Below are 16,359 nucleotides of genomic sequence, written 5' to 3'. Positions count from 1 at the left end.
TACGTTTATCTCAGGGACAGATTGCCTTCGAGTGGGAGTCGTGCGTTTTAGATCTCACAAATCTAAGCCGGATGTACCGGGGCTATTATATAAATAATGCGTACTCTAGTGAACAGTGGACATTCAATCTTGATTTGAAGCTTTCGTGACTGCAGGAATCCAGTCACGGAGGTATATTTTATTTTATACCTACGTGACTTTACCGAAAGAATCAAAGAGTATAGTGGTCATTCAATCTTGATATGTTTGTCCCTGCCATAGCAATGCGCCATTTACACCACTGTTAACGAACTTAAGTGGGGAACCACTGAACACTCCTTTGAGCTTTGGGGACATTGTACTTTTATTTCTGACTCTGCATAACTTACATGAGTAGATAACGGGTAAGAACCCATTGAGACCAGAAGGCTCTCTCAAGGCGGTTCATGGCACTGAGGTGGCCAGGAGATGACGGCCCAACATTGGATTCTCAAATTGTCCAGGGTGTTTCAAAGACGTGGACCCGATTTGAAATCTCTATATCTTTGAAATTGGGTCCATCTTTTTGAAACACCCTGTATATCCGGAGACACCTTTGATAGCTACCCCCATGTGTTCTCGTCCATGCCAAGCGCACACCGGTGGCCAGGTATCCCGTTACATCGCCCTGCTGCTCCGCGAGGTTTCCGAGTGTAAAAGTGTTCTTTGAGAAGGCGTGATCTGAATCTGGCCAGCGATGTAAAGCAGTTTTTTTTTTATATATCGAGTAAACTGATACACGCACACTTCGGGTACAAGCACAGCTGCCCATGCTCCCGAAGGGCGCGCTTGCGTCCAGTTTCTACCGATTGCCTTCACTTGTCAACTTTGGCATCTGAGCCACACTGCAATGGGAGATGACGTTTTGAGCAATGGGCCTTGTTCATCGCAGTTAATATTACCATGCAAACGTAACAAGTCACCCCCCCTTCCACCCCCCCATTTCTCGAAACGTCTTCCATAATGTATGCTCTCCTCTTTGGGCAGTTTTACTGACCATTGTGTTGAGTTTATTTACCCTCTCCCCCACACCCCGTTGCGATCGAACGCTGAAAATAAGTAATGGCGAGGCGTGAAGGCTGCGCGCTGCGGTCACTCGTGGTTGTGTTAAATTATCCGTGGCGAGGAGCGCAGCTTCCAAGCCCATACCCCCGGGGTCCCCTGCCGCACTCACCAGCATCTGCCCGCGTTCTCAGTCCACAGTTGCAACACGAGAGCCCCCGAGTGGGGGGCCGAGAGGATGCGGGTAGCGAGGATGAGAGACGCGGGGGTGGGTGGTGGTGTTTGATTGATGTGGTCGCCGTGAACCCGGTGTCCCGCGGTCACGCGACGCGCGCTTGCTCATTAACTTGTGCGCGTTGTGCAGCGCATCCCGGACCCCGTCCACTCGGCCAAGTTGTAACTCGGCAGAGTCGGTGACCGAGCTTGGAGCCTTTCGCGATGGGGCTGCCCGGAGCTTTGATATCCCCTTGATGGATTTCTCATGTTCACGTGGCTCGATTGGCCGTCACACATAGCAGGATCTGAGAAGAACTTCAGCCAGCAGTGGAGCGATCATGGAAATATGTTGAACTTCTTTTGCACTGTACGTAGCTAACCGTGTTGATCAGAGGTGCGGGGGAAGTACAATCTAAACAAAAGCAGTTAAATTTTGATTTAAAGCTTTCGTGACTGCAGGGATTCATATTCTTGGTTCTTTCGGTAAAGTCACGAAGAAGGAAATAATAAAATTATATAAATATAAAACAATAAAATTCTCACGACGTTTCGACTGCAACACAAGCAATCATTATCAGGTGTGAAATCCACAGCAACTGTGTTGCAGTCAAAACGTCGTGAGAATGTTTATTGTTTTATATTTATATAATTTTATTATTTCCCTTCTTCGTGACTTTACCGAAAGAACCAAGAATACAAAAAGCAGTTATGAAGAAATGAATCGAGATTTAGATTTAACAGTCCATAGCTCCAGTGGATTCCTCATTTCGGAAGGACGAGCGTTCCGAATGGCCACAGGAGCGCCACCATCGTGCCCGTGGGCTGTGAGCACTCGTGTCTGATGGTGGTGGATTCTAAGTGCTGTGTGCAATGTGAGATGATGACGATAATGGGGGCTTGGACGATGATTATAATGATAATAATTTAAATTGCATGATATTACTGTTGGATGACAATGGTATTGCGTGGGCGGTCAATGGTGCCGGTCAACAGTGGTATTGGTGAAAAATCTAGACGATGTCGCTTCGACCGTGGTGTTGATTAAAGGCAGTGCTTCACGCTCTTGACAGACAGTGCATGCAACGTCGGTTGGATCTTTGTGTGGGTGACCAATTCTTCTTCTTTCGTTTGGCACTGTGAAAAGCAACAGTTCTTATTTTTTCTTAATGATCGTCATAAATTCATGCAAAGGTTCCCCATCCAGTCCAACAATGTGGTTGACGCAGCGTGGATTTGAGCGTTGCCGCCAGGATGATGCATGGATGGAGCATTCATCGGTGAACGCTGCGGGTGGTCAATTATGTAGGTGGACGGTTGTTTCGGTGGACATTTTTTTTTTACGTGGAGAATTCTTTAGGTGGACAATCGTGGAGGGCATCACCGGTGCCGGTGGACAAAGCGCAATGAGATGGCTCCGCACGGCACTCGGGTTGACCACGTCGGCCGCGCCAGGCAGACAGCAGCGGGTATTCTAATGAGGCCGCTCCCCCTCATCGTTCTCGCTCGAGGCAACTTGCAGAAGAAGGGAGGCCAGAGAGGCGTTTTTGTGTAACCCTTCCGCCCATTGTGCGCTGTTGTCGGGCGTGTGCGAAAGCGCCCAGCGCGATCACCCAGCCCAGCAATGGTTGTGTCCTCCACAATGGGCAGCAATGGGGGCGGGGGGATGATGATAATGATAATCGTCATCTATCAAAGTCGTTCTTGTCATCATTACGATCGTTCAAGCATAATCATATCGTGCATTTCAGTCACGGTGATACGGTTTTTAAATATGATACAGTATACTAAATTGTAAATCGAAATCATCCCGTTGTGTAACATGGTAGACTTAAAACACAAAAAGATGCGCATTGCGTGTACAACAGCACTGGGCTTCATCACGTTATTCTCATATTTGAGCACAACTGGTAGTAATACACACAGTGATGCTATGACCCGAATTACCAAATAACTTATAAGATTTCTCTTAGCGCTACAGTCTTACACTTCAACTGTTATAAAGCAGTACACTGTAAGTCCCCGTTTAACGCGGTAGATGCGTTCCTGAGAAGTGTCGCGTGAAACGAAAACACATTAAGCGAAAACAATTCCCCCATAAAAAATGCAACAATAACGTTTGACAGGATATGATGTACGCACACGCAGTGAGATGGCGGGACAAATAACTGAGGGTACGCCATCGCGTTACTAGATAATTTTGCGTACGTTATCATTCCGCTCAGCCGTGCAGCTCAAGTACATAGTTGGTCGTCGACTGCTCAGAAACCGCGTTATAACGGGCACGTTCCGCGTTATAATGGGCACGTTCCGTGTTATGACGGGCGCGTTCTGCGTTTTGCCGAAAGTGTTCCCTAAAGTAATATCGCGCTATAGTGAAAACGCGTTGTGTGAATACGAATTAAACCAGGTCTTACGGTATATACGCTTTTTTGGCGAGATGGTGGGAGGGTGGAGGGGAGGGGGCTAAAAAAATCCGATGCCCGGCCTGGCTGCAGCCTCTACGGCCGCTGCTGCGTTAATCCGGCCCCGGTCATCGCGGCGAGCGAACACCCAGGGGGGGGGGGGGGGGGGATACCGAGAGACGAGGTTTGGTCTGTGCGGCGACAGTGCGCCTGTGCAGTCAGGCTGCTGGGATGCATTTGCTGAAATTACGATTTTCGAAGCCAAGTCTGCTCGCTAATCTCGTCGCTTAGGGCTGTCTGAGTAGCCCGTCACTCACGTTGTAGACATCGGGTTCTATATAACACTAATTATATATAACACTGATTATATATAACACTGGTTATTTCTAACACGAATTATATATACCACTGATTATTTCTAACACTGATTATATATAACACTGATTATTTCTAACACTGATTATATATAATACTGGCTATTTCTAACACTGATTATATATAACACTGATTATATATAACACTGAGTCTCCAGACTCGTTTTTTTATCAATTCCTAGAGGGCCCTGCCTTAAGTTGTGTAGCCCATGTTTTAATATTGTTCACGTGGGCAGATAAATAGTAGCGCACCACCTATACGAACCTACTTGCTGTACTGCCAGGAGTGTAGCGTGGTGGTGGACATGGGCCCCCGGTATAGGACAATCAATGGGGGCTTCCTGTGCAATGTATCGACCCCTCTTTATAACCCTGCACTGGCACCCTCCGCGTGTCCCAGCGGTGCAGTGTCACCGTCTGCACACTCAACAGCGACGCCGCGGCGAGCGACCATCTGGCCACTTTGCAGCCCAGCGGGTTTGAGAAGCGTTCATACATCGCTACGTGATCCACAAACCCTTTAGGCAACCACGCCCGGCATGCATTATTGAGCGCGTGCTCTCATTCTGGTACATCTCGCATTGGTGAGCCGCACAGCCAATTGCGATCTCTAGCGAGCATGGCTGCGCTCGCAGCTGCCCACAGTGCCGACAGCTGGGTGCTGGGAAGGGCTACATCGCAATCAAAGACAAAGACCCCCCCCCTCCCATTTAGCCTTTAACATACTGTTAGGGCAAGTGCTGTAAGTGAGCACCTATGAGGACGGACACGGCACACGAGGGGGTGGGTGACCAACACCACGCACTGACGCCTTTGCCTCCCAGGTGGCGATATTTACACATCGCACGACGTATTAATTTGAGGCTGAGTCGACCTAGGGTAGGCTCGAGACCGGTTCAGATAATCGTCACTGGGTGTTGGCCGTGTGTGGGAATCGAACTCGGGTCGCCAGGTTTCGTAGCGCAGCGCGCTAACCGTCGCATCACCGCTCCCATACATCAGCAGGAAACAACGATTCCCCGAATAGTCTCAATCGACCCTTGGGGCAAGCGCTGTTAGCGAGCGCCTATTAAGGGCCAGAACGGCGCACGAGGGGGCGGGGGGGGGGGCTGCACCACGCCCGGCCGCCTTTGTCCCCGAGTGGCGATGTCTCCACGCCGCGCCAGGTACTCATTTGACCTCGGAGAAAAACCAGGACCGGTTCAGACATTTCATCACCATCACCACCCCCACCATCATCACACGTTCGTGGAGACAGGGAGGCAGGGAGGGTTGGTGGTCCCGCCAATGAGGGAGACGCTGCCGGTGCGACTCGCGCCGCCCTCCCAGACCGGGGCTACATAAGCAGCCGGTGTCGCACTGCGCCAGATGAACCCAGCGCTCACAGACGCTCATTGCGGCATCTAGTGAGGCAGCAGTGGTAGCGGGTCCAGAGGCGTGACGCCCGCTATTCGCTCTCTCTCTCTCGCTCTCTCTCGCGCTCTCCCACAGCCACTCGCTCCCCCCTTTGTTCTCGTGGCCGTTGAAGAAAGAAGAAAGAAGGCAACGCAACAATGGTGAAGTTCGAGGCTTTCCGTTGTCTTCCGTGGTTTTCTTTGTGTCGATGCTCGGCGCGCATCTCGGTTTGACTGCGAAGCGGAGTGTGGAGTTGGTTTTTTTTATTTGACGTGACGACGGCGGCGGCGGCGGCGAGGATGATGATTGAGTGGCGTTCGATCAGGCGGCAAGTGTTGCTGTCGGAATGAGAGGAGAGGATAGAGCGGTTGATGACGGTGGCTCTCGTTCGGATGGGATGAACGCAAATGAGGGGCGGTCGAGCATGGAATGACAGACGGCGGAGATGACGATGCTGTTGATCATGTTGATAACTTAGCTTCTTTTATTTGACAGGTGTTGGTTTCAAAATGAGCGTCCATAAAATGATGCTGATGATGATGATTAGGGGACGGTGTAATAAGCTCACGATTCTTATCACCGGCAGTGGGTACTGGGGACACAATGGGACACCGTGGCAGTGGCGATGATCGTTTTCACTCGTAGGGCAGGAGCAGCCCGGCCTAAAGCCATCTCCGTCATCGGTCTTAGCAGTTCGCTTCCCGTTGAGTGTAGCGCTCACGCCGTTATACATCGTGGCAGGCCAGCTACCGGTGGCTAATGCAATGTTAGTGTATGTCGGTCAAAGTGCCACCTATGCGTATCGTCTCATGTGTGCTCTAAGGTGGACACCAACGTCTCTACAATGCCTTCTCCTCTCTGCCGACTCTATACAACTCAACTAAAACTATGTTTTATTTAACCATTCATGGGTGTCCTCTGATCTACACAGCCCTTTTTCAGAAATAATCTGGCCACAAATGATAGCTCAACGAAATGGCTTATCAGGTGAGAAATTTAGACCAGCCAAATACTCTAAACGCACGATTCTAAATGTGGAAGAGGGGAAACCCCGAAGGACTCGGAGAAAAGTCCACGCGACCAAGAGGAGAACACGCAGACTCCAAATATGCAGCAGCAGACGTCAGGTTCGGGATCGAACCCACGACCTCCTACACACACCAGACGAGGTAGTTAACATCTCGCCACCGTGGCACCCTCTCGCCATCTCCTCCACTTCTAACACATCTCATTCACACCCCCCCCTCCCCTGCTTCCCACAGCGTGAGTGCATCTCCATCCACGTGGGCCAGGCCGGGGTGCAGATCGGCAACGCCTGCTGGGAGCTCTACTGCCTGGAGCACGGCATCCAGCCCGACGGGCAGATGCCCAGCGAGAAGACGATCGGAGGGGGGGACGACTCGTTCAACACCTTCTTCAGCGAGACGGGCGCCGGCAAACACGTGCCCCGAGCCGTGTTCGTGGACCTGGAGCCCACGGTGGTCGGTGCGTGAGCGGCTGCACCCAAAAACACACATATGCTACGCGTATTTCAATCAGCTACTACAAATTTATGGGTGGCTGGGGGGGAGGGGCACCACCACGCCCTGGAGCGTGCGTGCTGTGAATCTCGGTGGTTTGTAAAGAAAGGCCAAGCTCATTGACGTTTTTTTTGCAGAGTGCACCCATGCAGCAGACAGCCACGCCTTGTCGGGGCATTGCATCGTAAAGTCGACCCATTTATGTAGCGCGAAGCTCGGTGACGATTTGCAGAGGGCACCCATGAATGAAAAAGCCACGCCCTGGAGCATTTGTCAGAGTGCACCCAGCGATTATATCGCCAAGCCTGGTGTGACATTTGTAGAGAGTTATCCAGTAATAAGGGGCCAAACTTCGTAGCGATTTTCAGTGAACCCAGGGGTTTGGAGGAGATTGAGCCCGATTGACATTTTGAAGAGTTTATCGATTTATTAGACATTCACGTCCAGTGCCGTACTTCAGAGGGTACCCATTGACATATATATATATCACCAAGCCTGACAACCGGTTGCAGGCAGGGCCGGATTAAGGCTTTAGGGGCTTCAGGGGCTGTAGCCCACGGGCCTCCGCCAGCTGGAGGTCCTCCAGAGATGAAGTGAAACGTTATTTCATTCGTGAATGCCGAATTTTATTTGTTGTTAGCCTTGTAAAAGTTAATTTTATTTTTCTTTAACTTTGTTTTCCTTCTGAAAATATTACTGGGGGCCTCACAGTACATGTAGCCCAAGGGCCTACAACATCTTAATCCGGTAAAGTCACGTAGGTAAAAAATTGAAATAAAAATTAATAAAAATAAAATAAAAATCACGACGTTTCGGAGGCGACACAAGTCTCCGTCATTAGGTGGGACCGTCACAGCCAGATTTGCTGCATCTTGAGAGACTGAGACTTGTGTTGCCTCCGAAACGTCGTGATTTTTAATTTATTTTTACTAATTTTAATTTCATATTTTTGCCTACGTGACTTTATCGAAAGAACTAAGAGTATGAATCCTTGCAGCCACGAAAGCTTCAAATCTAGAATCTTAATCCGGCCCTGGTTGCAGGGTGAACCCAGAGATGCCCAACGTCGTAGCGTTTTGTACCTAAAAACAGAGTCAAGAGGACGTCTGTGAAAAAAAGAGGTTTACAACTCACCGGATTCCTTCAGTATAAATACACGTTCTGATCGGAGTCGTTCCTGTAATATTTTAAACAAGTGCACCCACACAAAAGAAAATCCTCCACGCCCAAGAACATGCGGAGAAATATAAAATAGCCACGCCCAGTCGAACGCGATTGGATGAGGCCCGCGAGGTTGTGCGTTTGGAACATGGCTCCTCCCACGGTTTTGGGTGCACTTTGCAAATTGTAAATGTGACAAGAAAGCCGACACATTAATATCTACAATCATATGTATGATGCAACGTGTACAGCGTGTATAGCACGTTGTGTGTGACAATATACAAGTCGTTCACCTGTAAATTCCTCGTGTGTCTGTATCTAACCGGTTCACAGTTGAATCCACCGCTTTAAGACGACCGGTTCTGTAATGGTAAACATGCATTAGCAAGGTTTAATTATGTCTTTTGGTAGACATTGTTAAAATGCAGGATGTTCTTTCGCTATTTGTGATTGGTGTGTCTTTGTACATGACCCGGGCCTCTCCTAAGTTGACTCGGCCTCAAATGCGCATGGAATGGTCTTTGTGTAAATATCGGCATTGGGGGGATACAAAGACGATCTGGAATGATGCTGCCACACCACACCCTCATGCATGTGTCAAGCCAGCTCGCTAATGGCACTTGATCTTACAGCATGTTGAAGGCTATATGGGGGATCTTTGTGAGAAGTGGTGGCGCAGTGGCAAGCACAATGCTCACGACATACACCGGTGACGAATATCTGAACCAGCACTGCGTCTCCCCTAGGTCGACTCAGCCTCATATGAGTACCTGGTGCGGTGTGTAAACATCGCCAAGAGGGAGACAAAGGTGGCCGGGCGTGGTGTTGCCAACCCACCCTCTCTTGTGCCGTGCCGGCGTTTATAGGTGCTACTCGCTAACAGCACTTTCCCCATTAGTCTCTCTTTGACGTGTTCCTGCATGTTGCGTACGGGTGTATATCTGGGCGTCCACCGGCGCAATGGTTCTATGGCGAACTTCTTCCGCACCGTACGTAGCCAACCATGCTGATCGGAGGTGTTGCGTGTGTGTGCACGTGTTCCTCCTGCACGCGTGCACGTGTCCATGCGTGCGTGCGTGTGCAGCACAGTCTGCTAAGGCTTTACGGGGGGGGGGGGGGGTGTCTTTGTGGTGTACAGACGAGGTGCGCACGGGCACGTACCGCCAGCTGTTCCACCCCGAGCAGCTGATCACGGGCAAGGAGGATGCGGCCAACAACTACGCGCGCGGCCACTACACCATCGGCAAGGAGATCGTCGACCTGGTGGTGGACCGCATCCGCAAGCTGGTGAGCGGGAGCCGCACCATGTAGCGGGGGGGGGGGGGGGGGCAGGACAGGGGTGGTTGGTGGACCGGCGAAGAGTTGTACACCTGCCAAACCCGCCGGGCTGCAAAGTGGCCTTGGCGTGGCCAAGCGACGATCTGGCCGATTTCTCGTCGTAAGACGCCTCCGCCACCCGACAAACGCACTGAATTGTCGCGTGTGGCGGTGCCGATTGTGTAACCTCTCATGCAGCCGCGTGGGATGTTTGCACACAGTCGCCCGGATCCTGTTTGCACGTCTTCCGTCCGTCGTTTGAGCTTCCATCTACGTTGTGAGCAGCACATTTACTCATTGGGGATGAGGGGGGGGGCTGGAGCAGTTTTGTCTACGCATTGCGCTGTGAATCTCGCAACCCGTCTTTGATTGCTCGCCACAGCTGTAACATAAGTGGCAAGCGTAATCCGAACCAGTTATGGGCCCCTCCATCACTAACTCTCGCTGAGCGGCGCGGTGAGTAATGGTCAAACAATCCCCCCGTGACTGACACGCTGTGGGGAGGCTTTCATCCAGCAGTGAACATTTGTGGAAAATGAGCTTTATAGCTCATCGGATTCCTCCAGTGTAAATAAATATTCTGATTCAGTATATTGACGGTGGGCTGTACGGTTTGTAAAAATTCGCAAAGGTGCGCATTCATATCCCCCGAGTGAGCTGCTCCTGGAAAAAGCGGACGCTTAAAATTCCACATTTCCCCGAGTGCACACAATCCCTCGCCAGATGCCGAGACACATCGGAGCCGTCCGCAGGAACTCATCGCTGGCTCAGCACAGATGGATGAGATGAAGCGAGTGATGTCCTGCAGCGAATGCACGGAACACAGCTGACGCTACAATGTCTGGAATGTGGGGGAGGGGGCAGGGGGGGTAATCGCATTGGGGGCTTCGTGACTGATGTCCCAACAAAGGGGTTCAGTGTCCTTCCTGCACCCCTTCGCAGCTGAACGCAGCTAAGCAAGAATTCAGGCACATAGGCACGTGATGTTTTTAGAGCGCGCTAAATTAAAACATACGAACACAAGAATAATTAGAAACGAGAAGGGGCCCATTCGGTCAATCTAGGCTCGTTCGTTTGCGAATAGCAGATCGATTCTGGAATCTCATCGAGGGGTTTCTTGAAGAATCCCGGTTAATTAGCGTCCAGGCCGTGTTTGGGCAGCTTGTTACACACCCCCCCACCCACCCACAATTCTGCGTGTAAAACACAATCGCCTGCCGGACGTGGTTCCTGAACTTTCCCGCCGGGCAGCTGCCCCCCTTCGGTCTCTGGTTTCTCGTCTCTGACGTTGAGCTCAATCCACTGGTCTGGATCGACTTGGGTCAATAATATTTACGATTTTGTAGACCAGGAATTAATGACCTAACATGCTCAAATGTACCCAAGGGGTAGGCGTTTACCGAAGTATTTACTGGACGTTGGTCTGTAACTTTGTCGAATCGTTACACGGTTTTACAGAGAACTAGCTGTACTACCCGGCTTCGCCCGGGACTTGTATCCACCACGGCCGGCCGCCTTTGTCTCCCCAGTGGCGATGTTAATACGCCACAGCAGTTACTCGTTTGAGGCAGAGTCGACATAGGGGAGGTTCAAATAATCGTCACCGGTGGTGGCCGTGAGCGGGAATCGAACTGGGTTCGCCGGGTTGGTAGCGCAGCGTAGCGTTAAGCACTACACCCACCGCTCCTCACACACCACACACGCACAGACACACACACAGACACACGCAGACACACACAGACAGACACACACACAGACACACAGACAGCACGCTAACCACTACACTACCGCTCCCCACACACCACACACGCACACACACAGACACACACACAGACACACACACACAGACACAGACAGCACGCTAACCACTACACTACCGTTCCCCCTACACAACACACGCGCGCGCGTCCATAGGTACACATACACGCGCTTGCTGCAGACACACATATACACACACATACATACACGCAGACACACACATACACACAAACACACATACATACACACAAACACATACACAGTGACATGCGTATTCCCATCGCGGGGCACGGGACGTGCCTCCCGGCAAATCCCTCGCAAGTGATCGTACACAGATGGACAGACAACTGAACAGTACGACGTTTGGCTGGTAATTGCATCCAGCATCAGCGAAAGGACGTACTCTGAAATGGGAATTGTTGTGGTTTTACGCTTGTACACACCGGTGGGCCAAAGCAGAGACTTATGAGTGTTTTATCAACGGGACACTTTTTGACTGATTGGCCGTGTGGGGTGGTGGAGGGTTACAACACATTAATAATTAAGGCGAGCGAAAGGCAATAAAGTTATTTTTGAAGAATGGTTGCGAAAGCGTACGTGTTACAAAAAGACTCACTTTACTTAAGAAGCAGGCTAATGTGTACATGATAGACTGTCAGTACAGCCACCCAGAAATATAACCAGGCTACACTGTACATTCTAGAGTGGCAGTACGCTCAGCCAGCTTAATGAGTATTTGTTGAGTGAACATTTAAACAAATACATTATTGGCACGTGTGGTTTAAACATAATTATACAGTAGTTTTTTCATGAGAAATGGTAATTGTTGTGGTTTTCCGCTTGAACACACCGGTGGGCTAAAGCAGTCAAGTCTTAGTCTTTTATGAACGTGACAATTTTGTGCAGATTGGGCGTGTCGGGTGGTGGATAAGGGTGACAACACCTTAATAAATAAGGCGATCTAAACGCAATAACGTTGTTTATGAATAATGTTTGCGAAAGCGTACGTGTTACAAATTGACTAACTTTACTTCCTAACCAGGCTAATGTGTACATGATAGACTGGCAGTACACCCAGCCAGCTGAATAAGCAGGCAGCAGTCTACATAATAGACGGGCAGTACGCTAAAGCAGCTTCATGACTATTTGTACAAAGAACATTTAAAGAATCGATTATAATAACCAGGCTACAGTCTACATTATAGACTGCCAGTACACCCACTCAGCTTCATAAGCAGGCTAGAGTCTACATGATAGAGTGGCAGTACGCTGACAGAGCTTAATAAGCAGGCTACAGTGTACATAATAGACTGTCAGTACGCTCACCCAGCTTAATGAGTATTTGTACAGTGAACATGAAAGTAATCGATAGTTGGCGCGTTGGGTTTAAAAGTAATATTAATAGCACACATTGTGGTGGGGGTGTAGTGAAGAGTAGGAAAAACTTTGATGAATTTACCTCAGAGTGGCGTGGTGGGTGTCGGGGCCTAGTAGCGTGCAAAGCCTGCGGCCTCGCCTAAAATTGTCGACTTGGAAGAGGCAGGGTACGGGTGGCGTTCCTCCCCCCCCCCCCTAGCGCGCCAACAACACTGTGTAATGGCTGTTATTTAATTAATTACGGAGCTTATGAAAGTGGCAAAGGCGTGGCTAGCGGTTGGCAGGGGCAACCGCCGTCCAATGAAACTGCAGCCCTTGGCGAAGGCGTCGCTAGCCGTTGTCAGGTCCAATGAAAGCGGCGAAGGCGTCGCTAGCCGTTGCCAGGGGCAACCGCCGTCCAATGAAAGTGCGTATGTTCCGGAGACACACAGACACACAGACAGACAGACAGATTCACGATTTTATATATATAGATTATACACATAGAGCCACGGTCTATGCCCATAGAGTCCTTTATGCATTATTTTAACCAAATGTGTTTTTGGCTTAAATACAAAATTAAAATAGGCACAATAGTTTGTTATATCATGGGGGGGAGGGCGTTGACAATGCTTTTGTGAAGCCCTCTTCGTGTAAAATGGACGAATTGTACGGCCTTACCATTGTCTGTCCTCGTGAAGTTTCGCGAAAACCATGGTGTACACCAATAAAAACCACTCGCGCAGAACACACTCACAGTCAAATCATTGTGGTTGTCGATTGACAAACCCAGCCCCCGTGTAACGCTTCCTCTTATATCCGTACACTCTTAACCGTAACCACACAATAAGGGGGTTGACAGGTACATTCTGTCCCCTTGCAGGGAAGTGTGTGCGTGTGCGTGCCAAGTAGCCATGGAAATGTGTGTGTGTGCGTGCAGACTCCACACCGCTGACACAGTCGCCGCCGACGCTGCAGCGATGTGGTACAACAATGAGAGTGAACTGTGACGGAATCATCGATCTTGCTGATATTGCCCAATCAAAGGAAGGGGGCGCGTCACACCATTGCTCGATCCATTGATCTATTGGCGATGAATCGACCCAGCGATTAACCCGCAAATTACGATTAATCCGGTACTGTATTGTTGATTTTTGTTTACTATGGATCGACTGTGATCGGAATAAGTACAATTACTCTCGATTAACAATCCACAATACCATATATGGGCAAAGACACGCCCCTACCGCCAAAGCCACGCCCACTTTTCCCCATATATGGGCAAATCTCTGATCGGTGATTTTGTCGGGCGAACGCTTTTATGGTATTGCAACGCGCGCTGCTTGACGTCGCTATGTGACGGCCGCTGCGCAAATGGGACAGCCGATCACGTCACATGACACTGCCCGGGATCGAGAGCTTCCTGCGGCGTTGTCGTGTCTACGAACCGATCTGGAGAATGGCCGCGATGGTTCAGCGGACGTCGATTAGGAAAAGGCATTTGTGTGTGCGCAGAATGTCACAGCTCGCTCGCTCGCTCGCTCTTGGTTTACGTTGCTGCGAGTTCTCCCTCGAGCGGTGCGATTCTCGGTCGCACGCGGCGTCCGCTTGTGCTTTCCGCTTGCGACGCGTGCATCGCGCACTTTACACGCGGCTTTTGGCGAACTGAACTTGGTGATGAAAAGCAGCGTGCGCCGGTTGAACGAAGAACGTTTTCAATTGCTCCGCGCAGCCTGCGAGTGACATGTGGATCGGACGTCGTGGACGCGGGCAAAGAGCATGCGACAGAAGCTGAAATGTTGCTCGAATACGCTTGAAGATGTGCGCACGCTTGGAGGAACACGTGGATCAGAGAATAAATGCATGTGAGAGACATCATACTGACTCTTAGTGAAAGGGGCTTGAGCAAGATGCTTCGATTTAAAAACAAATTTTGATTGAAAACTCATTTCTTTAGAACTGCTCTTTGTGTTTAGTTTGTTGTCCTTCTCCTGCATCTCCGATTAGCATGGTTGGCTACGTACGGTGCGAAATATGTTCGACATTCATACATAGAAGGGATGATGGCCATTGGTCGAGACTGGTGGCAAGGGATGGAACGTGACCTAGAGCTTCAGGAATGAAATGGAATGTGGCCTTACATTATTGTGTAGGATGTCAACGACTTGAGAGGGTGGTTGACCTGCACTAAATAGATGATGACCAATGATGATCATGTCTATAAGAGTGAAAGTGGTTGAAAATCCCAAACGTGTTTGACTTTCTTGTCCTCTGCCTGGTTTTGTTTGTGTGCATGCGTGCACTCGTGATGCAGGCGGACCAGTGCACAGGGCTGCAGGGATTCCTGATTTTCCACAGCTTTGGGGGCGGCACGGGCTCGGGCTTCACGTCACTGCTCATGGAGCGCCTCTCCGTCGACTACGGCAAGAAGTCCAAGCTGGAGTTCTCCATCTACCCGGCGCCACAGGTGTCCACCGCCGTGGTGGAGCCCTACAACTCCATCCTCACCACCCACACCACCCTGGAGCACTCGGACTGCGCCTTCATGGTGGACAACGAGGCCATCTACGACATCTGCCGCCGCAACCTGGACATCGAGCGCCCCACGTACACCAACCTCAACCGCCTCATCGGCCAGATCGTGTCGTCCATCACGGCCTCGCTGCGCTTCGACGGTGCCCTCAACGTCGACCTTACTGAGTTCCAGACCAACCTGGTGCCCTACCCGCGCATCCACTTCCCGTTGGCCACGTACGCCCCGGTCATCTCGGCCGAGAAAGCCTATCACGAGCAGCTGTCCGTGTCCGAGATCACCAACGCCTGCTTCGAGCCGGCGAACCAGATGGTGAAGTGCGACCCGCGGCATGGCAAGTACATGGCGTGCTGCATGCTGTACCGCGGAGACGTCGTGCCCAAGGACGTCAACGCGGCCATCGCCGCCATCAAGACCAAGCGCACCATCCAGTTCGTCGACTGGTGCCCCACGGGCTTCAAGGTGGGCATCAACTACCAGCCGCCCACCGCGGTGCCCGGGGGAGACCTGGCCAAGGTGCAGCGCGCCGTCTGCATGCTCAGCAACACGACGGCCATCGCCGAGGCCTGGGCTCGCCTGGACCACAAGTTCGACCTCATGTACGCGAAGCGCGCCTTCGTGCACTGGTACGTGGGCGAGGGCATGGAGGAGGGCGAGTTCTCAGAGGCTCGTGAGGATCTGGCCGCGCTGGAGAAGGATTACGAGGAGGTGGGCGTCGACTCGGTGGATGGCGAGGGCGAGGAGGAAGGAGAGGAGTACTAGAGAGGTGGAGCTCGCATGACGAGCCGGAGGAGGCAAAGGAAAGAAATGCCACATGCCACATTTCTCGGACCGACAGTAAACCTGGCACGAGCGACGTGCCCAGTGGCGCACGTGATCACGTCGCTGTTGTCGGCGCCGCGCCTCCGCGCGGTTTCCGTTGTGCACCGTCGCTCGCCGTATGTCCCGAGTGCCAGGCTGACGTTCGTTAGGCGTGAGAAATTGTCATGTGGCTGTGCTCGACGATGTGAAACGAAGCAAGTGAAATAAAGAGAACCAATCGTTTGTTTGTCTTGTTGCATGCGCGTCCTCCGTTATTTTTCTCGTGGGCATTTTTGGGAAACTGTGGTGATTATTCCCGAATTCGGATTCAGGTCGAGTCCAGGAGTATTTTAAGGACTAGCGAGAAGTACCCGGCATTGCCCGGGCGAGAAAGACACACACACATCGACTTACACACACACAGACATCCACCCACACACACAAACACATTGACCCACAACAAACACGTGGACTCACACATACATAGACTCACACACATCGACCTA

At 51.0% G+C, this 16,359-nt stretch overlaps 1 protein-coding gene across 1 annotated transcript; it reads left to right on the top strand.

Annotated features, from left to right (window-relative positions):
- The first annotated feature begins 5,363 nt into the window (after window positions 1-5,363).
- LOC133345957 (tubulin alpha-1A chain-like) lies at window positions 5,364-16,096 on the top strand. The gene is made up of 4 exons (XM_061557111.1): window positions 5,364-5,568; window positions 6,670-6,892; window positions 9,227-9,375; window positions 14,834-16,096. The coding sequence occupies exons 1-4, from the start codon at window positions 5,566-5,568 to the stop codon at window positions 15,812-15,814; spliced, it is 1,356 nt and encodes a 451-aa protein (XP_061413095.1). The 5' UTR covers window positions 5,364-5,565; the 3' UTR covers window positions 15,815-16,096.
- Window positions 16,097-16,359: the final 263 nt, after the last annotated feature.

This window comes from Lethenteron reissneri, chromosome 23 (genome assembly GCF_015708825.2).
Source record: "Lethenteron reissneri isolate LAM-NWPU_2019-01 chromosome 23, ASM1570882v1, whole genome shotgun sequence".
In the NCBI taxonomy this organism is placed as follows: domain Eukaryota; kingdom Metazoa; phylum Chordata; class Hyperoartia; order Petromyzontiformes; family Petromyzontidae; genus Lethenteron; species Lethenteron reissneri.
The sequence above is the reverse complement of the archived record's forward strand: the minus strand, read 5'-3'. Positions and strand labels throughout refer to the sequence as shown.

Excerpts from the sequence above, each read along its gene's own strand:
- LOC133345957 (XM_061557111.1), top strand. Across the intron at positions 6,893-9,226 it reads CCTGGAGCCCACGGTGGTCG|ACGAGGTGCGCACGGGCACG; the intron begins GTGCGTGAGCGG and ends TGTGGTGTACAG. Across the intron at positions 9,376-14,833 it reads TGGACCGCATCCGCAAGCTG|GCGGACCAGTGCACAGGGCT; the intron begins GTGAGCGGGAGC and ends CTCGTGATGCAG.